We start from the raw sequence: 24,497 nt of genomic DNA, 5'->3' as shown, positions 1-24,497 counted from the left end.
AATATATTTGCTGGTCCTTTGAGTTGAAAATCTTCATTCTCATCTACTCCTATTATCCGTAGGTTTGGTCTTCTCATTGTGTCCTGGATTTCCTGGCTGTTTTGAGTTAGGATATTTTTGGATTTTGTATTTTCTTTGATTGTTGTGCCGATGTCCTCTGTGGAGTTTTCTGCACCTGAGATTCTCTCTTCCATCTCTTGCTTTGTGTTGCTGATGCTCGCATCTATGTTTCCAGATTTCTTTCCTAGGGTTTCTATTTCCAGAGTTGCCTCCATTTGGGTTTTCTTTATTGTGTCTACTTCCCTTTTTAGGTCTTGGATGGCTTTATTCAATTCCATCACCTGTTTGGTCTGGTTTTCCTGCAATTCTTTAAGGGATTTTTGTGCTTTCTCTTTAATGTCTTCTACCTGTTTAGTAGTGTTCTCCTGTATTTTTCTACCATCATCATGAGATATGCTTTTAGATCCGGGTCTAGCTTTTCTGGTGTGTTGGGGTGCCCTGGACCTGGCGAAATGGGAGTGCTGGGTTCTGATGATGGTGAGTGGTCTTGGTTTCTGTTAGTAAGATTCTTAAGTTTACCTTTCGCCATCTGGTAATCTCTGGAGTTAGTTGTTATAGTTGTCTCTGTTTANAGATTGGAGCAGATGCTGTGTTCCACTCACCAGAAGTCTTAAGATCCTGTGGCGGGTGTCCTGGGTAGCTGGCGGGTGTCAGCTGACTCTGCACCCTAGCTACCTGGTGCTGGTTGGACCAGAAGGGGCTTGTGCTCCTACTCAGGCCGGTTTTCTGCTTTCCTAACTAATACAGTCTCAGGTCCCGTGCAATTGGATTGGAGCAGAAGCTGTGTTCCACTCACCAGAAGTCTTAAGATCCTGTGGCAGGTGTCCTGTGTAGCTGGCGGGTGTCAGCTGACTCTGCGCCCTAGCTACCCTGGTGCTGGTCCGGTTTTTGACTTTTAAATGAGTTAGAAAAATAGCGAAGATGGTTTATGCAGGAATAGTAGGTTCACCCTCTTTGCTGCTGTTGGAAACATAGTCCTTGGGAAGTTACATCAAGTCTTTACATTTCAGCGTCTTCCTTTTAAAAACAACCCCCTCCCTTCAAATACCAACCTCATGGTGTAGATGACGATGAATTTAAAATTTAAAATAATGAACACTAAGCCTAGATGATAAGTTAAGATTTTAAGAGGAGTTGTAATACCCATAAATTAACATAATGGTGTTTCCTAGTTACATTTCTCAAAGAAGATTAAGTTAATATCCTGAATTAAGAAGATAGCATGCATGTCTAATGGCCTTGCCATGCTTCTACATGGAGATGAGTAGGATGAAAGTCCCCATCTATAATAACAGTTGTAACATTACATTGCTTATGGACATCTGTTCATTTTATTTTTGGCATACCTTGTATCCAGTTTATAGATATTTTCTTCCAAAATGAGTTGTGATTTTATACCACTTTTAGTAATGGATAACATTTCTACAACTATGAAAATAAGAAAGAAGTATGTGTTTATGATCGATTCTTAGGGTCATTTATTGGGAAAATGCTGACTGAAATAGTTTCCAAGCATCCTTCAATATGTAGTGTCCAATTAATTTTTGCTTTTTTATATAAATGACAGTCCTGGTTGATTAGCAGCAAACATATCAGATATTTGTTTAATGCAGCAATGCTGCAAAGGTACTTTCCATTGGTAAACAGAAACATTTCCACAATGGGGCTTTGAAAGGCATCATGCTTGGCTGCTCCTGGAGTAAGTTTGTTAGGGCTCAACATGGACACATACCGAGCGGATGGTACAGACAGGTGTGAAGGCATTGGTCCCACAGGTGAATAGCCGGTCCCCGCCAATTAAGAGCACTCGTATGTAGTTCTGACATTCCTCCTGAAAATCAAAAGTATAAGAAACACATTAACAAGTTCTAAAACCAAGAGGGAATAGTGAGTGTGGATATATTATGTTTGCCAGGTAAAGAAAAAATATAGACCTTCCCAAATGTTGACTAAAGCAGCAAGGAAGCTCTTAACCTTCTATCTTTACCCATAGACATAAGGGTTCTGTAGATTGTTGGTACCCAGACGCCTGTTCTGTAGGTTGTATTTACAAAGGTAAATGTGTATATGATTATATCTTCCATACACATGCCTTCTTTTGATGAACATGAATTCATTTTGAATTGTACTACAAATTTTAAAGGTTATTTTGGATACATACAAGAAAATAAGTAAAATCAATTCATCTGATGCTCTTTATGAAAGCATTGATTGCTTTAAAAAGCTCATGAGGCCTCATCCTTATGCAGAGAGATTTATTCAACTAAGGAATAGTGAGAAAGGGAGAAATAGTTTTTCCCAGGGAAGAGCAGCCCAATTGGTTATCTGATACCAAATGATCAGTCATGAAAACATAAATACAAGTAATATTATATGGACCTGGTACGTTATATTTATGTATTTAGGAATACACTCACATATACACACAGACACACATAGATATGTACACACCAGTGAATGAAACACTAGCCATGAATTTGGAAGAGAACTAGAACAGGTATATGTTAGATCAAGGATAGGTATATGTGAGAGTTGGGAGGGGGAAAAAAGAAAGGGGGAAATGACATAATTAGAACATGAATAATTAAGACAAATAATTTTTAAAAGAAAAGAGAATTCACAAGCCTTTTATAAACATGCTGTAGATGTAACATTTTCCCACTCAGAAGGTTGTATATGGAGACCACACATTGGAACAAGTTGATGGTTATGGGCTCAGACTAATCAAAGTGTAATATAAGCATGCATAGAAGTGTTATAATGAAACCCATTTGGTATAATTAATACATATTAAAACTACATTAAATACATAGCAAGTGTCTATAAACAATTTTAACTCCTTTACAAGTAATGGTATAACTAGCAGGGAAATATTGCTCAACAGAATATCTGAGGAGGAACCTTGGGCTAAGGAATGTCCTACAGGTGCTTTCACAGCAAAGAGCACATATCTTCATTGTAGTGATGGACATGCTAGCAAGTGGCTACTTAACAGTAAGAGAAGAACAACGAAAGAGAACGGAACATTGTTTTAATGGGAGAACATAGGGAGAGCTGTCAATAAATAGGGTCAGGAAGCTCCCCTCCATTCAGAACTCACTGATTTGACACTCTTTGTACTAGAAGTTACTGTTTAAACAGGATAACCAGGACTATAACATCTACTGCATAGCTGTCCACATGGTAAAGTTAGGAGACAGGCTCTCTACTACTCTAAAAGGGAAGGGAAGGCAAGGGTATGGGATGATTCCCTGGAGAGGAAGTTTAAGGGGAGACCATGATTTGCTGGGGCTACCAGGTGGAGGTGCATGGAGGACCCATGCAGGACTGCACTGGGCAAAGGGCAGAGGCTATACTAGGTCAGGAAGATGGACTATGCCTGGGCATATCACCTATGCTGGAGATTCCACGGGATATGGAACATTCACTGTGTGCAGCAAAGGCCATACAGTCCAGGGTAATAAGCCTGTGCTATACTCTGAGCATGAGTTAGCCTCATGTTTATTGTCAAAAAACTACTCAAGAACCCATGTGGCAGAGTGAGGTGAGGTGGGCAGGGATGCTCCCATATAGCTGAGTTCTTTCCCCTCTGTGCCTGGACCGAGTTGAGCTGTGAAAGGACAAGGACAGAATGTGACACATCAAAAGGATCTCCCGATAGGACTAGCACAGAGTGCCAGGATGCTGGAATGATTTAAATCTCATAGAAACCCTGACAAAATAGATTCACTAGTACAGCAATTCTGCTCTCTGGTCACATGAGCTTCGCTTTCAGTAGCAGTGTGGGTTTGCATTATCTGATCTGCTGCATAGCCTGGCTCATACAATGCAAATTGTTCACTGGCATGAATTTGTTCTATAAGGGAAGTGAGATATCAAATATATGATGCTTTTTGCTCCATTGCTAATAAAAACAGCACAGCATGATGGGCTGACAAAACTTTGAAAAAAAAAACAATTAAAAAATCCAAGTAAACAGACAATTTTGAAATATAAGTATAAATAATTGTAAATGTTTGGGAACTGCTACAGTTAGAAAAGTTGGAGGAGCCAAGCTTGTTTTGTTCCCAAATCCTTTCCTGACTGGGGAAAGGAAAGGAACCTTCTACCCAGCAAAGAACAGCATTAAAGGCCTCAAAGAATCACACAGTCGCTCATGCCAGGGGTGAGGACACCAGAACAAAGAAAGCTAGGAGTTTACCATGAAAGGATCAAAAGGAGGATAAACACAGGAAACTGAGGCCTGTCTGTTTGAAGCATCTCCACCTAGACCTTCCAGAACACAGGGCTGAGTGTTCTTGGTGAAATGAGTGGACACACTGTCATGTTAATGAAGACTGGAATGGAAAATTACAAACGGTGTACAGGGTGCAGAGTGCATCCATTTCCATTTGCTGCTCTTTGAATTGTTTCAAGAACAATATGAGATGTAAAAGAATTTTTTTTTCTTATAGCAAGAGGCCACCCCAAGGAGAGTCTCACTAGAGAGAACAACTCTGCTGTAAACAACACGGCCAAGGGAAAATTGTTCCAATTGAAAAGATGTGACCCACTGCTGATTTCTGCAGACCCGGCAAAGAGAAAACATGCAATCCAGTCAATTATGAAAGAGAAGGGAGCAACAGAGATAACCAACCAGGGTGTTTATGCAAATCCCCCAAATAGAAATCCAGTGTTAATGAAACAGAAGGCTGTCACCTTCCTAAAGGCATGTCCCAAGCCTGGTAGAGAAATGGGAGGTCAGAAGGAATGTGGGATGCAGAAATATCTAGAGGCACAGAAAGCTCAACTGGTCCTTTAAACCAGGAGACAAGGGGGAGAAAAAGCAGGAAACTGTTTCAACTGGAGCAGAGGGTAATGGGGCGTGCTCTGATAATTAGGACTTTGTGAAAATTCATTAGGCCTTGACCAGTTTTTCCCAACTGAGTTTCAGGAAGGAAGGAGGTCATGGAGAGGACGGAGGTGGCCAGAGGAGGATGCCAGTGCACCATTCATCTTTCTGACTTGATGGGAGGCAGACACCCCAGAGGGCTTGTGATGAATGGAATCTATTGAAGGCCATAGAATATATTCTAGAAGACCTCAGTTATATGGATGCCCATCCTCTTGGCATAGTAGAGGTCAGTGAAGAAGGCTGCGAAGTCACCAGGTAGATCAAATCAAGCTGAGCTTCCTTGCAGGCCATTTAAGTATGACATACAGAGGTGGGCCACATCTATATATCTTCATCATAGCTCACCCATGGCTTAGGTCAGCTCACAACCTTCCTCTGTGCTTCTCTTAACGATTCTCTCCTCTTTAATTGATGGGCTACCACCTCTGATTTGAAAAGAATTGGGTGTGAAAAATGTATTCTTAAAACACTTTTTTTTTAAAGAAAGGCTGAGACAAGTTCAAGTAAAAAAAATGCAAAAATAAAAAGGAACAAAGTAGACATATTTAGCATCGAGTCACAGATGCATCTCAGGGTCAGAAAGTTGAATTTAAGAATGAACAAAACTGGCATAGATTACCAGCATGGTAACAGTCAGTTAATGTCAGCAGCAAACTTATCTCCTTATAGGTTACTTGGCCTTGCTCAAAGTGGTACTTGGGATCAGCACTTTGAAATATGGGCAGATGTGTGGTTAAATGATACTTCAGGGGGCTCTGAACTGTTTTCTCTTACAGAGAAGCGTATTGAAATGTCTATGGTTTCCACATTTTATCAACATCTCCCCTTACTATCCCACTTCTTTACTGTGGAAACGGATGAAGATGACTTATTGAATTCTGATTCTCCAGCAGACATAGGGCTGGAGGCCCTATCTCAGAGGCCATCCAAAGCCAGCTGCCACATGGCCTCTGTGATTGGTAATCAGAGTCATTTGTTTGGATAATTCTACTTCAACAGTAAAATGGCACATATGTGCCTGTGGTCCATGCATGGATCAGCTTGGTTTTTTTTTTTTTTTTTTTTTTTTCAGAAGATCCTATTTCAATTGGTAGCTGGAAAACATAGTTTAGTTGCAGAAAAGACTTCCTAATGGGGAATAAACAATACCAACTTGGGATCATGGGCACAGCCTTCAGGCTTCAAGCAAGAAAACGTGTTTTAGGAATCTTTTATTTTGAATTATCTGTTTTATCTTACAACATCTCATCGTTTCCTCTTCCCCTATCAAATATGTTGTGCTTATCAAAGAATGTATAGCTATGTGCAGATATGACTGTCAAGCAACTTGAACCCTCTAGTGCCCCCTCACAGCACATGGACCACTAATGAATTCCAAAGAGGAGAGAGCAGAGTCGGAAGCTGACAGCTTTATGTTACCCACAGTGCTCTCAGAGAAAACAAACTGTCTTCCTTTTAATGATATATTACCTTTATGGACATTTCAGGTGATGAAGAGGAATAATATATATCTGTGTATCTATATTTGTGTGTATGTAGGAATACATGTTTATGATGCCATCCAGAATCAACTCTTCATAGGAATATAAGGATGCTCAAACCCTTCGTACTAAAAGATGTAGAATTTGCCTCTAAGCTTCACATATCTTGCTATAGGTTTTTTCATCTATTGATTTTTTTTAGTACTTATATAGTATGAATGCTATGCAAACAGATCTTTTGTTATTTACAGAACAATGTAAAGAAAAATACTTTTAGTTAATAAAAATCACACACATAGAGCACCTGATAAGCACAATCTACATAAGGTGCCTCTGTCCAAGATGAAGGGTCTTAGTTCTTAAAGCAATTGTGTAGCACAGAGGTGGATCTAGTGTATCCTACACACATGGTGAAACTGACAGCCATTCCAAACATCAGCATTTCAGGTAACAATGTCAGCACCATGCCTCCAGGCGGAAGGCAGCATGTCTTCCTCTCCTTAGCCCCTAGGAGTTGGGCTCTTTAAAAGCATACTTTGACTTTGACAGCCGAGAAAGCAGAACTACTGGACACAAAATGAGTAACAATAGACAGAGCTTTGGATTCTAATCCAAATTCTCCCACTGATTAGCACAATAATTCTAAGAACTTAGTGTCAAAACTACTGCAATGAGATCATAAACAAGAACATTTTGAAAATTATGAAATGCCATAAAGGCACAAAGTAACTCTTTCATTCCCTTAATAATTACTTATGTTTCCTTTGTGTAGTCCTTAAACGCCACAGGGGGTGGCGGGGGTGTGGGGGAAGGAGGCAGCTGAGTCCAGACACAAGAACCCACAATAGACAAGGCATTCTTGTTAGATGCTGAGACAATTGGCTATTTGTGTCTAAAATAATATTTATGTGAAATGTATTTAAAGAGTTCTACAGTTTGATTTCAGTAACACATATTTCATAGACAATGAAATGCAATGCATCTTGTTATACTGCTCTTTTGCATCAATAAGAATAGATTCTCTCCCCAGCTTTAATGTGTGTGGAGCACTGGAGCCACAGTGAGTGGAAAAATCTAGAAGTAAATTAAAGGTTGGACTTTATTCAGAATCCGCAATCTCAGCATCTACTTCCCTTGCAAGCCTCCATCAAAGGTTTGGGTAACTTCTCATGACCTTGGCTCCCTAGATTATAAATCTCATGCCCCTACTCCATGGAAGGTGGCTTGCACTTGACCCAGCAATGTCAGGGGAGAAAAGTTGTCATATTTATTATCCTGAGCTCAGCAGTCAGTTGAGGAATGTTCTCGCTAGAGAAGAAGTGGGTGCAGGCAGTAGCTCCCTACAGGTTCAGCCACCTCCTTCCAGATATCATATCTCAGTGGCTGCGCAGTGAAATTCAGTTTGCCATATAGCACACACAAGTATAGCATACACAAATATAGCACACACAAGTATAGCACACACAAGTATAGCACACACAAGCATAGCACACACAACTTTTCGGGAGAGTAGGAACAAACTGAGTTCAGTCAAAATGCCTCCATGTTTTGCATTTTTTAAATGTCACATTTTCACATTGTTCTTTTTATTACAGGGAGAAGGGAGACTTTGTAATTCTGCGCACATTCCCAGAATACTACAGCACAAGCAAATTTATTAAAGTATTTGAATTTTCCTTATAAATTCATGACCACTACGAAAAGCCTGAATTCCATTCCTCCAAAGAGATACTATATTTTAGTCAAATGGAAACATTACTTGTCTTATATCCTAGAATCTGTCAGCCTGGAGATCTTTGGGATGCCTGAAATCTGAATTCAGGGACGGCACATTGATAGCAGTCTTGGTATGCTTTCTCCCTTTCTTAGACATTACTCTGCTTTTGTTCTTCTCTATGTTCTGGAAGCTGAGCTTGGGCTCCTCACTGGACAGTAATCATTCCAGTGCCCATTTGAGGGAAGAGAAAGAGTGAACTAAGGAAAGAGGACTTTTTTGGGTAGGGAGATAAGGCATCCTTTGCTCTCACCTCCTGGACCAGGCTACAGTGTTATCTATCCTGACATGTTAATGATGCTCTCACCTCCTGGACCAGGCTACAGTGTTATCTATCCTAACATGTTAACGATGCTCTCACCTCCTGGACCAGGCTACAGTGTTATCTATCCTAACATGTTAATGAAACTAGCACCTCAGTTTGTAAACATGAGTTCCTGGTTTGTTTGTTGTTGTTGTTGTTGTTTGTTTTTGTTTTTTTTTTTTTTGGTTTTGCTCTGTTTTGTTTTTGTTTGTGGCCTTACTTTTACTCTAGACTGTCTCCAATCTTCCAGGGACTCTAATGTTCCTAACTCAGCCTCTCCAGGAATAAGAATCATAGGCAGGGATCAACTCAACAAGCAGCCACATAAACTAAATTCGATTTCACTGGAACACTGCCTTTTAAAACTCTAGATAAATTCATCATTAAACTTAATGCAGCCTAAAATAAAACATAATTGATCTTGCATATAATATATAGTGTATGAAATTTATCTTCATTTATTTTAATATATGTCTTAAAGATCCAACACAAACAGTTATAATTACCATAATTACCAAAATTTGCCATTACTCTTAATCCATTAAAACCAAAATATATGAAATATAATAGGATGATTTGATGTAAGTACATTTGTTTTCATTTCCCTTATTGGTACTAGGAAAACTCGATTTTGTGTATTGAAAATTGGTCCCTTCATTGGATCAGGAGTGTATTCCTACTGGGCATGAATAATACTATTCTAACAAATTTATTTAAATTCTAAATACAAAATTAACCATAGGTCACAGTTGGAGGTGAAACATAGCCTGGTGGGTTCAGTTGAGCAATTTCCCTAAGTAGCAATAATACACGAGAAAATGAAAACTAGCTGAATGCTTTGATTAGGGGTTTGTAGATAATGCTGCAGAGACACCCCAGAAACCCCATGGCTCAACAGGTCTTGGTGTTCTTTTTCTAAATCACAAGGACCACATAGAGACTAACCCTAACCCTAACCCTAACCCCTAAGCCTAACCCTAACCCTAACCCTAAAGTCCAGGAAGAAGAATAGAATTAACTTTTTGAAAGTCTGTTAACCAAATATGTAAGTAGATTCCTGGTGCAATATATATATATATATATATATATATATATATATATATATATATACTTCAGGGGACAGGAAAAAAATGAACAATGCAAAAATTTCTAATTTATGTATATTAAATAAATGAAAGCACAGATTCCCCCGATAATGTCGGGAACAGATTTGGTTATGTTGGGTTGTCATGACATGGTGGGCACAGGTAGATAAGGTGCTAAATCTACTGTATGGAAAGAAAGGATGAAATCTTGTCCCCATCACCAAAAGCGGTGAGGATGATCAGTGGAATACCTTAGTGTATTCATTTACTCATACGCTATTGCTAACTTCCACCCTGTGTGCCAAAGGCCTTCAAAATGGCACACGAGCCATAAGCAAACCATTGCCACAGCTCGTGGTTCAGGGCTGGATGATTAACACAGCTTCACAGGGCAAAGACCGATGGCCACAGGGATTTCCACGACTGATAACTGATGGAATGAAGGTTGGAACACCAAACCTGTGCCCTAAGAGGTGAACCAGGCAGTCAAGGAACAGTAGTCATGGAAACAGGGGACTGACAGGAGAGAATTCTCAGAAGAGAACAGGGTTCTCCTGAATGCGAGGACCATATGGGGGTGGAGCCTTCAGGTCTGAGGTTATCAAAATCTAAACCAAAATCCACATTTACAGACACAGACTCAGTGACTTGTCAACAAAGTCCACCTCGGGCTACCTGCTTCCTGGTGCAAATCCATGACCCAGAAAATAAGAAAAGAAGTAAGAGAAAGTTGCTGAAAGCAGAGTGAAGACAAAAAGGAAAGGCCACGGGGATGGGGGTGGGGTGGGGTGGGGGTGATACCAAAGGAGGAGCAAGTTTATCCAGGTTACCAGCCAGCTCCCAGGCCTTGTGCATGGTGACAGTGTCACCAGGCTGAAACCCTGGAAAGAAAGTCCAGTGTGCCCACCAGTGACCAGTGACTTTCACTATCCCCTCCTGATGTAGCCCACCTGCCTCAGCTGATTGCTTAGGATACAGGGTTTCAGGGACACCTATAGGAACTTTAGGAGAAGGTGCCCATCCCCTCAAGACTGTGACCTTCCCTAGTAAGGGGAAGACCATGACGTGTAAGATTCAGGAAACTTCCAAGGTTCATGACCCCACTCCCTGAGGTTTGGGAGATGTCTGTTCATGACTCCTCAGGAAAAGTTGCACAAGAGAATGGTTCATGCTCTGAAAACCTGGCTAGTGGAAATAAATACCAGTTTTATGACATATCCACTGTATGGAGCCTCAACGTCACAGGGAGGCGGAGGCCTTGGCCACATAGAAATCACCAAGCATAACTGGGTTTTATAAAACTCACTAAGCAGGTTACAGAGTCCTCTGGTGTGCTTTTATTTATACCATTATACACCCATTTATTTGGGAGTATTTCATATTCTGGTCCTTTGCAACCTGGAGCTAGTATTATAGCTTGGTAAATTTTTAATGATTTAGCTCTGAGGTATTTCTGATGATTAAATATCCTTTGATAAAGAATGTCTATTAATTTCTAGATTCTTTCCACTATTCCCTCCCCCTTCTCCTCTGCCTTCTTTTTCTCATTATTTCATCCCTCACTCTTTCTCTGTATTCATGTATTTTATCCTGGCTAAGTTTATGATTTATTACTACTATGTTTTCTTCTGTACCGCTGAGATCTGCATCATCACCCAACTCTCAGAACCACTCTCCTAAGGGGCAAGAAGCAAGTACCATAGCCAGAGGTAAAGACAAAGCATTGTGCTCATTATTGACATGCCGTCGAGAACCCCTTGCTAACCACTGACTCTACTGGATTGGTCCTCATGCTCTTGGCCCTAAGGTCAACGCTGCCCCTCTGCATGCACCCACATTTCCTCATGAACTAAAGTGTAGTCAGCCTTGGAGAGGCAAAGCCACTGACAGAACCAGAGCTGCAAGGCAGTTTCCTCAGGAAAGAGAAGACTCTTCTTCAAAAGACAGAGCGAGTTCCTGGAAAGATAAAGTCCTGTGCATGTTACCAAACCCTCACTGTGTGGGAGGTGTGAATGGGAGCGAGACAGTGCACTCCCATCTTCAAGTCTCAGTGCACTATGTATGAGAATTTGGGAATGTAGACTTCAGCACTGATGGAGATAGAGGAGATCATCAAGAATATACCTCAGGTAATTTTGATGCAGTGATTCTATTGAGCAAGTATCCTATATTTGTTTGGTACATACAAGGCCCTGCACTCCTGGTACTGCAAACATAAGATAATACAAGTATTCAACTACTGTCTGTAGTCAACTACAAAATATAGGACAGGCAAATTAAATACTATTTTAAAATTATTTCCTACATGTTTCTAAGGTTGTCATAGTTTATTTTGAATCTTATATAATGACTGAAAGTACAAATTAGGTCTTAGCTTGCTTTCTGACCCTCTGTGAAATGCCTATTTATTGTGAACATTTCCACTAAATTTTGAAACATGGAACATATCCTCTTTATATATGCCTTAGATATGTTATACACAGTCCTCAGTGCACAATGGGGTATCTGTATATTTCTCTGTCCTTACCTTTGATTTGCCCTTGCTGTAACAGGCCTTCTTGGTGGCTTCGTCACACTCCCACTCCACAGCCTGCAAAGAGACCAAACAAAAGTTAGGGCCTTTTCCCAGAAAGGTGGGACATAATTGGGTCCTGGTGGCTAGATTAGATCATATCAGCTCATCCTTGTGCCAGCACCTTCAGTCTGGCATAAAATTAATACCAAATACAGGGCATCCAGTCATGGGCTTACATTCAACTTTCAAATTAAGACATTTAAAAGACTTGTCCTCTTTAGAGTCTGCTTCACAGTCAAAACAGCAGTACCTTTAGTCACAGTTACTGGTAAACAAGATTGATTGCCTCTGGGAAACAAGGACAAGCTCCCAGCAAAGGAGACCATGAAGCAGAGTCACCTGAATCATTCAAAACCATAGAGCTTATTGCACAGTGTGTCATGCATCAACACTCATGGATAATGCCAGGTATAACTCTGCATATTCTAGCTACCACAATCCTTGTATACATGCCAGTCAGAGCACGACTGGTCCATGCCCAGGACACTGGGACTGTTTTCAATCTCCTCACCGCCACTAGCTCGATTTAAAACCATGATGCTTCATACATTACAAACTTTTCAAAGCTAATTCATGCTAATCAAGTTGACTGGTAGATTAGCATGTCTAGTCCCATAGAGAACTTTGATACTTAAGATGATAACGCCAGTTTTGAAGACAGAGGTGATTTACAACTTAAGTTTGTGAGTCATTTAACACCAGTTCAAAGACTGACTTTTGTTCTTTTCTACTATTTTTGTGGTATGTAGACTTTTTATGTGGGAAGTCTATATATTTTTTTCATATCTTCTTTTTGTAATTTTTTCCTCTAGCTGTTAAAATTAGATTTCTGAAGATTCAGTTATGGACCAGTGACGTTATTTTCAGGAAATCTTGTGAGGAACAATCTTTTTTGGGTCAGAAAATGTCAAAGAAGTAGCTACACTCAACCCAATATAAACCAAAGTAAAAAAAACATGCAGGAAAATACCAGCCTCCACCACCTGCCAGGAAGAATTGTTTCTCAAGTTTCCAAACCTAGGAGAATATAAGGTCAGGCTGCTGTTGCCAAACACTGATACACAACCAAGGCAGTCATAACAACTGTAGCAGGATGGCTCATCCCTCTCAACAAACACGAGGCAATGAGAAAACAATCCACACCAAACCCACTTGGTGTTCCACAAACAGGAACAGTGCCATGTCTGTTTATTATGATCGTGTGGAATCATCAAGAATGCAGTCGTTATTGACGACCTCTGATAAGAGAATGTGTTATTTCTGAGATCCTTTCCTGGGTCAGGGTGCCATGGGGGCAGTGTCTCACACAAGAACTCCCTTGGATTCCATTCAGGACAGCACATATTTCCATCAACAGTGAAGATACCAGCACAGAGGTAAGAGCTATACGCACAGCACTGTGACGTGCAGACTCCAAAAATGAAAATAAACTCACTGCTACCCTTGTGTGAACTTTAATAGGCTTCTTTCTTACATCTGTTTATAGAAAACTCCCTGTTGCACCTTTGCTCTTATTTAAATATATAACAGAATCAATGAGCTGATACATTCCTTTAGCAACAAAGAACTCATTATGAATTTAAGCTTTTATTACCAAAGGGGTTGATGTCATTGAACAGAAAAAAGGGTTCTGGTTACACAGCTATGAGCGCTTCTGTATGGTGAAACACTTCAGCAGAGGAGGTACCCACAATGGCTCTTGTTGAGTTGGTGCTGTTGTTAAAGTTAAATATTGGAGAATGGAGAGAGAGCTATGTTAGTAAAGTGCTTGGTATGAAAGCAATGCAGGAGGGCAGGAGTTTCAGCACTGTTTCAAAAGCTGGGTGTGAGTGCACTTGCTTACAGTCCCAGTTCTGAGGAGGTAGCATCAGGCAGGGCTGCCTGACTGCCCCGGTGGTCTAGCTTCACCAGGGAGTTTTAGGCAAGTTAGAAAGCATGGTAAAAAGAAAATAAGATACTTTCTCTAGCTCCTTCATTAGGGGACCTGTGTTCCATCCAGTAGATGACTATGAGCATCCACTTCTGTATTTGCCAGGCACTGGCATAGCCTCAAAAGAGATAGCTATATCAGGGAACACAGGGCCCCTAATGAAGGAGCTAGAGAAAGCAACCAAGGAGCTAAAGGGGTCTGCAACCCTATAGGAGGAACAACAATATGAACTAACCAGTACCCCCCAGAGCTGTGTCTCTAGTTGCATATGTAGCAGAGGATGGCTTAGTCAGCAATCATTGGGAGGAGAGGCCCTTGGTGTTGTGAAGATCATATGCCCCAGTACAGGTGAATACCAGGGCCAGGAAGTGGGAGTGGGTGGGTTGGGGAGCAGGGGAGAGGAAAGGTATATGGGACTTTCAGGATAGCATTTGAAATGTAAATGAAGAAAATATCTAATTAAAAAAATAAGACCCACCAGGGTAGGTGGTACCAGGGTACCAGAAAAATGATACTCAACGTTGGCTCTACCACCCCTCTGTCTTCCTCTCTTTCTCTCTTTTTTCACCCTCTCTAACCTTGTTTCTCTGTCTCTGGCACACACACACACACACATACAGACAGAGACAGAGAGAGACAGAGAGAAGAGACAGAGACAGAGAGACAGAGAGAGAAACAGACCTGCATACATCTCATACAAGGACACATATGGAGACACACATGAAATATATGGTGATGTATGTGATGTATGTCTGAGAAGAAGGATGATGAGTTTCGAGTCTGCCTGGGCTATAGAGGAGTTATGCTTAGGAGGAGTGACCTGGTGGGACCTTAAACAGATGGCTGAGGATGGAGCCCATGTCTACCAAGTAGGAAACCTGAGGGGAATGCAAAAAAAGGGAAAATATGAATAGTCTCCTGAATAAACACCAGAGGTCTGGGCAGCAGGGTGAGCCCCAGGATTAAGAGAGAATATGAATCAAATGCCATCAAAGTTCTTAGATCTCCATGCTGCTGTTGCTGCTGCTGCTGGTAAACAAACAGCTTCTCAAATCTAGCGGGTGCTCAAGTAGCCTTCACATTTTCAAGATAAATATTAGCCAAGGACAAGGAGTGAAAAGAAATTGCAAAAAGGAAAAGAGTATGAGTTTTCATAAATATTTCATTACTTTGTCCAGAATACTGAAAAACAGCAACTACTCATACATGTTTATTAGACAATAGTAAAACAGGACCCATTGATGTTTCTCTGCCTTGAAGTCGAGGGGAAGCTTTGAGAGATCCTGCTTCTCTATCAACCAGACTCAAATCCAGACTTAATTAGAAAGCACAGCTCTTCTAAGGCCTCAAATTATTCATGAAGAGAGGGAAAAGGAAATTATATATTAATGGTGGGAATATATTCACCATGAGAAGATAGTGAGGAACATATGTTATTAGGTATCGCACAACTGTATAAGACATGAAGCTGGAAAGGAGACTCTTCTAGATTTACAAGAGGATTAAGAGTTCTGGATTAATTTCATAGCAGTTTTCTTTTCGTTCACCAAACTAGACTTTACTTTGCTGGTCTTCTGGCAGCTATGGAAAACATGTTTCCACAGGAGAAAACCAGAGAGGCAAATGGAATTATCTGGCATTAATTTGTTCTTGAAGTTTCTACTCTTTTTGTTCAAGCTCAGCTTCCCGTGGAGCTCATTGCTGTCTCTTATTGTAAGGACCTGTCCTTGTGGATGAAAGACCTTTGGCTCTAACTTGATCCTAGTCTCACTGAAGCTGGTTATTTGTACGTGTATCATTATTGTGCAGCAAAGCCTACAATTGACGTAGGAACTGTTCTATATACTTGCCTTCACATTCACTCTAGCTATGTTTGGGCTCCCCGCCCCCCTAACCTATTTTTCTGGCAGTCAAAACAAATGCTAAGGCACTTCACATTTCCAATGCCAGTACAACTCAGTCATACATTCTCAAAATTAAAAAAAAAATCTTGACTTTTAGTTACCTTTTTTCTTTTCTACTACAGGAGAGGAAAGAAACACAAATATTCTATTATTCAACGTTTAATGTTCATTAGACATGTCAGAAGCAAACATAAAATAATAGTAGTGGTAACTTGGATACTAATGGAATCAATGATCTTGAAGATCTACATTTCTAAAAACTTAGGTTTCCTAGAGGTAGCCCATTTTTCTATAAAGACACATAAATATCATTTATGATATGATATGTGGTTCTTACATGACATCTCTTTTTCAGTTAATATTCATTAAATATCAACTAAGTATACTACATCCTGCTAGGTGGATGAAGATAGATAATATGTGTGCAATAAATTTGTGAAATAAAATTATTTCAAAACCTTAAAGAAAAGAGTTTACTGCATACTTGAGAAGAGCACACAGCAGCACCTGCATCCTTCTCCTGGTACAGTAGCTTCATGTGGTGTTTCTCAAGTCCAATGGTAATGCTTGGACTGACAGCATTCTCAATCAATATTTGGCAAGTGGCAGTGCTACAACCACACCAATAGAGAAGCATTCAGGACAACAGAACACTGATTTTTAGAACTACAGAAACCCAGGGATGTAAAAAACAATCTGTTATTTCACAGTAGACTATAACATGTCTCCTCATTCTGCACAGAGACAGGCTCCTGTCATGACAAATGGAGCTGTGATCTCAAGAGTAAGTCAGATGTTGGGGAGAAAAAGATTGGTTCCTTTTATGTACTTCTTCCATACATATAAATCCACAGTTCTCAGAAGTGTATAAACAAATCTGTGTATTATCACATTCCACAGCAAGAGAAGTTAATTAGACTGGGATGAGCAGTGGTGGATGCTTTTCATAACAATGAGGAGAACAACATTCCAAGCAGATGGGCCACTGCTCTTTCAGCAGATGGCTTTGCTAATTAGATACTGGCAAAAGATAACATTTAAAAAAACTAGTTTAATTACACAGCACCAAAAATTAACAACCACCTGAGGGCTTTGTGGGGGTGTGTGTGGTTTTCATATGTTTGCATTCATATTCTTATGCCATGTATTTCTGTGACACACTGGAGAGTGTTACATTGTCACCACCATTATAAACAAATTGTCAGGGACTGTGGGGCCATACCTTTGTTCAAAACAAGCAAAACTAAAATGAAACTCAAAACTAGTGGGGATTTCACAGTGTCTGAATAGATCATCTTTCTAGCCAACCTTGACTTTGGTTGTCTTCACTACTTACTTTCATTTGGCTGTTATGTCTATTCCAGAGTGACATAAATCTAACTGTACAGAGGTAAAATAGTTTAGTCACTTTGGTAGAGCTGTCCAATGCTCAACATTGTCTTTATGTCTAAGGTAAAAGGCGATTGTTCATTTTCAAATGAATCCATAGCATACTTGCCTCCCTGATTATGTCAGAGAATCCAGTTGTTTCCCATGGGCAGTTCCTCAAAATCATAAGGTGACAAAGGAACTAATTTAACTAATATCTTCTTACAAATATCTTTCTACAAAAAAACCTAATATCTTGTTTTTAATTCTTATTGCACCAACATCATTATGCAATTCAGTGATATATCTTATTCTTAGAGCACTGGTAAGTATTAAAGTATTTTTAACTACTATACATTGAGTCCTTTATTGTTCTTCACCTAATATCAAATCAAAATCACTTTGGCTAAGTGCATAATGGCTCCAAAAATGTTGAATGTTCCTCGTGTATTTGTTTTCTTAATTAGTAAAGATAACACTGTAGTTTTCCCCAGGCTGTATGAAAAACTGTGTAATTTTAACAAAATAAACATGGTCTTACAGATTTGGAGGCTGAGTGTCTTAAAGCGGGGCAGTAATGGGTTGCTCCTTTAGAAACCGAGAGGACTCTGCTTAGGCCACTGTCCTAGCCTTTAGCAGGGAAAAGGTCTTTGGTATTCCTTGGCTTGCACTTACAACAATTCTCAGATAACACAAGGTCTTCTGTATTTGAAACAAAATTCCCTCTTCTTGTAAGGTCACTAGCTACTGGATCAGAGCCCAACACAAATCAGTAATGACAAGCTCATACTAATTATAGTACATGTGCAAGATGTATTTCCAAATAAGGTCACAATTTGAGATTCGTATGGGTTTTGACTGGGGTGGCTAATAGTAAACCCAGTACCATGTCACATTTGAACTGACAATGACATACCAATAAGGGTGATTGCTCTGGGTGAAATTAATTCCCAAGTCGAATGCAATAACTGATAATTCCTTGACCTTGGATGCACTAGTGACAATAGACGGGGGGTTTACACATTTATCTTACTTAGCTGTCTATAATTCGTGTAATAAGCACAATTGCTATATGATTTTGGATGAAGGTACTGTCTGGGTATTTGCCAAAGTCCCACTGATTTTAGGTGGTTCACTAACACTGAAATTTCATGGCTTGGATTTGTGCCTATCCTGTCCTGCTCCTGGAACAGTCAAGTTAAGTGCTTCTTGGTTATTTGGCTCGTGTGGTTTCTTTGTTTCTATTTGCTGTGATTCAGAAAAAAGAATACATACCTAAAGCATACAAATTTGTGCATGTCTAAGGTCAGAGCTGTTGGCATTCAGTATATATTAATCACAAGATCCATTGATTCACATGTCATAGAAGGTATTCATTTTTAAAACTCTGGACCCACTCACAGAACAAGTATTGATTTTAAGCAGCTTGTGATTCATCTAATGCAACAATTGCCTGGCCAGGGTGTGACCTACAGAAGCTGGGCTGGTTTTAAGAACTCAAACACAGACTGATTTTGATACGATAGCAGAGTTCTGTTTCTTCCTAGATGTGAGAACCCATCATTGCCACCCCCATTCCACCAGCAATAGAAACCAAAGATACCTAGAACATCCTATCATCTTTCCTACTGCCTCTGTCCATTCTGCTCCAGATGACTTATGGTTCTTAGCATGGCCATTGAAAGCAGCTCTGATTTGGACAGCCTAGTATGTAGCCTGTGGACTACCTCATTTCCTTTCTGGAATTGCCTTACTCAAGGAGCCCATACAGACATGGCCTATGCCTCCTGCAAACTTATGCTCACCTCTTTATAATCATAAACATGTGTAAACTTCGGTCTGCGATGGGGATTTACTTCTGTGGAAATCACTTGTGCAGCACGTTGGACCTTTTCTTCACTGGAGAATTTACCAAAATCAAGCCCAAATCCCAAAGACAAAAGCATCTACCTGTCTCTCCTGTCTTCTAAAAGTCAAACTGTGCTTGGTCAGGAGGTTGAGTTGCCCAGTTCACTTACTTTATTACCTAGAACAATAACACACACACACACACACACACAATCAACAAGCACTGCATAGTTGCTATAAAAATGAATATAGAATGTTCTACACCCCCAGGCTCCAGACCATCCCACCAGCTCCCAACCTCCACCACAGGGAAGAGCCACATGGGAGATGAAGCCTGGGAGATGGTTGAGTGACTTCAATACATATGGCCACCAACACAGTTCCTCCAGACTTTGGACAAGAGGTACACAGGAGCTGCCACATGAAGAGTGAGAAAGGATCATCTAGAACATTCATTCTCACAATGATAGAGCAGTAATTATATTATTTAACTGGTGTTGTAAACAGCTCATAATAAAGAAGATGAGTGTAAAGCTAAGCTATGGGTGGGCTGTCGGTACTGTGTTACAATAAATCTTTAGGAAAGTGTGAGGCTAAGATAGTAGTCACCTGTCATAGTGCTTGCACTATCTACTTACCTGTTTGCTTTGTTCTGGTTTCTACTCCTGAAAACATACACATGCATACTCCTTAGGGAGTTGGAAATAAAGCTATATTTGAATCTCAGTATGTGAGAGTTAGATCTGAGATGATACTGGATCCCTTTCCCCCAGGCTGTACAGTAAACAAAGATACCCAGACGCTGCAACAACAAAGCCTACTTATCGAGGGAGGTATGCCCAAGTTTAAATTTTTGTACAAGTCATTCGCTGGTGTCAAAAACTCTTAAACTTCTTGAAATCAGGGATCTAAGGACACACAAATGATGAACCAGGGCTTTGGACAAATAGATGCTTCTGGTGACTGAGCCACTCCAAGTATGGGGAGTAGACCAGGGGATAAAAGAATTGACTAAGATGGGGTGAGTTCCCACAGACTCATTCCTCAGCACTCGTGAACCTCCTGCGGGGGTGCTGGGAATGAAAATAATTAGTAACCATCCCCATGTCAAAAAAATATTACTCTGTCTAGTACAGAACCTGAAGTTATGGTGGCCAGCATAGAGGCACGCAACAGCGGTGGCACTTCAGAAGTCTTTCCATTAACGAAAGACATATATGAAGGTAAGGGTGGTCACAGAGGCACCTCGTAGCTACAGGTTCAGAGAAATACTTTTGCCTCCTGAGTTTCAAAAAAATTATCCCTATGAGTTCAAGTAAGACTGTCTTGAAATATGGTCTTGTCCATTCTGTAAGCTTAAATTTAGTGAAATTCCAATTACTAGAGGCATGAGTAGTTTTATACAGGAGTTCTTAAAAGTGTCTGTATGTATATGACACAATGAGAGCTCCATCAAGTTTGGAATAAGAGACCCGACATCACAGTAGTTGAGTACCAGGACTGCTCTGCTTATGTTCATAGTTGCCCAATGTGTGTCTTTAAAAACATTTAATTATAAGGGAACTGAGGGGATTTGCTGCCCCATGGTGGGAACAAGAGTGACAACCAGCCAGACCCCCTAGAGCTCCTGGGGATTGAACCACCAACCAAGACTAGACATAGAGTGACCCATGGCTCCGGCTGCATATATGGCAGAAGATGCCCTTGGACGTCAGTGGGAGGATGGGAGGAGTGGTCCTTGGGCCTGAGGGTGTTTGATGCCTCAGTGTAGGGGAATTCCAAGGCAGGAAGGCGGGAGTGGGTGAGCAGGTGGGTGGGTGGGTGGGCGAGCACCCTCATAGAAGCAGGGAGAGGGGATGGGGTAGGGGGTTTCCAGAGGAGAGACCTGGAAAAGGGATAACATTTGAAATGTAAATAAAGAAGCTATCCAATAAGAGATAGTGAAAATATGATATTTGCTAAAAATCTAGCAGATGAAAATTATGGTTTTTCTTCTGAAATAATATTTGTTGGGCATGTAAAGAGAAGTATCCTGAAAGGATTAAGCTGTGAAAACTTTCCATCACACATGAGTCACCTAAGATTATTTGAATAATGGCATATGGGCTACTCCTCAGAAGAAGTAACTTGGAACAGCAAAGCCTGCATTACAGTTGTCTTCACAATGGTGGCGTTGTGTGGTCTCGGGTCAGTTCCTTTCACAAACAGGAGGAGCAAAGCAATCATAAGCTGACATTGTTAAGAAAATAAGTGGCAATGAACAGGCTTGACCTTAGTGCAGGGGTGAATTCTTGAGCCACGTGATGAGATTCATTTCACAATATGGTTAAAGAGCTTTAAAGGGACGGTAGCTAGCAAGAATCCGGAAGGCCCTCGTTGGGAGGCAGCATGGAAACTGTAGGAAGGGTCATGCAGAGCTTGAGGATGGTGGTGATGCAGGTGTCCCATGTGCCTTTGTTTGCCCTCACCTTTTACTTTATTGATGGTATTAGAGTGTCTTAAGTTTTCACGAAGACTGTCTTATTCTTCATTTTGTGTGATCATTTCTCAGTTGTAATGTAAAGTCACCAAAGCTGTAGTCACCAGTTTATTTTATTTTATTTTTTATTATCAAATATCCTGGCTGAATCCTAGCAAAATACTTCTGGTGTGAACTCTCAGATCCATAACCAATATAGATGCAAATATATGGGCTTTTGTTTCCAGCTTTTCTGTGAATCTTTTATATTTTTCTTTCATTCTTTCTTCTTTTTTTTTCCTTCTGACATTGGCTTCAGGAAAACAAACAATTCTCAAGATCTCATTAATTTTCCTCTGGGAATCTGGGACAGAGTGGGCACTCTATATTTGCCAGAGCACTTATAAAGACAAAATTATGCATCTTTACTGGGGAAATATTTTATGCTCAGTGAGCCACTCAGAACTCATTATTCAACTCGCATACACATACTTTTGGAGACACATCTTCTACAAAGATTGTCTTTACTTCCAGCTTGAGAACATATCGATCTACTTGTTTTCAAGATATTTGGAAAGCACTTCTCATGAGCTCTACACACTCACATTCCTAACAGCCTCTACTTTCAGCTAAGAGACCTGGACATGTATCTCCTGGTATATATTCAGCAGTCATATTTAACTCGTATGTTTTGAAACAATACATATTGGGTGATAACTTCTGGCCGAGGAAAGCATTACTTACAATTATGTAAAGATGTTGGGTGAGAACTTCATAACAATTATGGATATGTCTTTTGGCAAGCTAACATTTAATAAAATCATAACTTGATTGGTGTCTCTTTGCCCACCCTGCATATTCCATTTGTTAAAGAAGTGTATCACCTACAATGAAAACAATTTTGTCATTTTCTTTATCAAATCTTTTTTCATTTATATTGTAATCTGACTACTTTTATGTCAGAATTCTTAAAATATTATCCCTACTAGCAAGAGTTTTGTTCACAAAGAGTTCTTAAAAACTAAAACTCCTTGAAGTAAAAGGAAACAAGGATTTGGTGATTTTTTTTAATATTCATGTCTATTATACTTCTATTGACAATGCATACTTTTTTTATTATTAAACTCATCCTCCTCTAATTCTACCTCTTGGTTATGTGATGGGCTATAATTTGACAATTAACTGTCAGATTTTTCATCCTAACCCAACCTCCCATGAAATGAGTTTAACTTGGAGTAAATTAATTGCATGCAGTAATGAATTTTGGTATATGGCTATGAGTAGACTGTAAAATACAGGACAGGATCTGAAAGTATAAAACTGTTGGGCTAGATAAAGGTTGCCCCTAGAAAACACCCACACCAACAGCCCAGATCTAGGAACAGCACAGTGAGGGCAGAGAGAAGATATTACAGATGTGAATGGAGTCTAGGTTTTCAGTTGGAGCCATGAGGCGATGTAACTTTCCCACAGGAGGAGGCCATTGGAGGGAGACAGGCTGGGGGGTTCATAGAGCCATAATCAGAGAAGTTTCTGTGTACCCCAAACTAAGAGAAACATAAGAGGGGCTGCACCAAAATCCTAGGGGATACCACTCAGCTGCCACTTTGGTTTTGTATCACAAAGATCTCCTTTAAATTTCTGTTAAACATGAGTTTATGTTGTGATAAGCCTCCAAGTGTGTGGTAATTTACTGTAGAAACTCCTAGACACTCATATAAGAGCATGCCTTGAATTACATACAGTCTATGAAGGAGTTCCAGGACCACTATAGAGACCAGTGGTGTGTTTGTGTGTGTGTGTGTGTGTATGTCTACTCACACACACATGCAGGACATTGACTGTGAGATTAGTAACGAAGAAAGAGGTTTCAAAGAAGGCCTGAGAGGAGTAGAGATAAAAGAGAAGACTATATTGAAGCCACTGTAGGCATGCACAGTCAGACACAGGCGAAAGAAAAGAAGGGAAGAAAACTAACAGAGCACCAGGCATGTCAGGGACAGAAGAAAACTGTCTTTTGAAAACTTAGAAACAAGGACAACGAAATTTCAAGTCTGGCCGAAGTGAATTCCCATCTCTCCCATGCTCAGCTTTGCCAGTTGGATTTGAGTGACAGGTAAAATATGTCTTCTCTTTACCCCATAAGTAACTCTCCTCTGCTCATTGTTTCTAAGAAAAATATGATAGGAAGGCAGATCTATTTCCAAAATGGTTAATTGAAAAGGACCCAACTCACGCAAATTCATCACACTTTTGAAACAAACACACTTTTAGTACTTGGTAATAAATTCTAGCATTCAGGGCAAAAGAGAGAGAAAAAAAAAGCACAACCCAAACCGTATTAATCACATGACAGGTACCCCTAGCATCAGAGGAATTCAAAATAGTTCGGCACAAGACCTTTTCTTCAAAGTCACACCACAGTGATTTATTTGCTTGGAATTTCATGTCTTAAGTCAAGCAAATGAGATGATATAAAAAATGACACAAACAGAAATGAAAAATGAGGGGAAACTTGTAACTCGCCATCTAGGACATGCATTGAAGCTAAGGAGGTTGGAATTTATGAGCGGCAAAATAAGGAACGCAGAGCAAATTATGTTCTACGTCTGGGAGTCTTACATTTCTCTCAGAATTCTGAAAAGAAAATGTTACTAAATGCTAATATTTTTTTTCTGTCTCCAATCTAGTCAGAAAAGGACATTTGACCTTAGCCAGCCAGCATCACAGTTCTCAGGAGAATTTAGAATTTTCAGCGAAAGCATGTCCCCATTACAACCCTGAATGTCAACAGCAAATACGCAAGGCTCGTTATA

The 24,497-nt window shown here is 40.1% G+C and overlaps 1 protein-coding gene across 3 annotated transcripts in view; it reads right to left on the bottom strand.

The window, feature by feature from the left end:
- Positions 1 to 24,497, bottom strand: part of Sema5a (semaphorin 5A) — a 437,549-nt gene that overhangs the window by 142,905 nt on the left and 270,147 nt on the right. For all 3 annotated transcript variants that reach the window (XM_021182965.2, XM_029469705.1, XM_029469704.1), the window contains 2 exons: positions 12,126 to 12,188; positions 1,793 to 1,891 (listed from right to left, as the gene is read on the bottom strand). In XM_021182965.2, coding sequence (XP_021038624.1) covers positions 1,793 to 1,891; positions 12,126 to 12,188 — 162 coding nt within the window. The remainder of the gene's footprint in view (positions 1 to 1,792; positions 1,892 to 12,125; positions 12,189 to 24,497) is intronic.

The sequence above is a fragment of the Mus caroli genome, chromosome 15 (genome assembly GCF_900094665.2).
Source record: "Mus caroli chromosome 15, CAROLI_EIJ_v1.1, whole genome shotgun sequence".
Lineage (NCBI taxonomy): Eukaryota > Metazoa > Chordata > Mammalia > Rodentia > Muridae > Mus > Mus caroli.
This window is presented reverse-complemented; position numbering and strand designations above follow the sequence as displayed.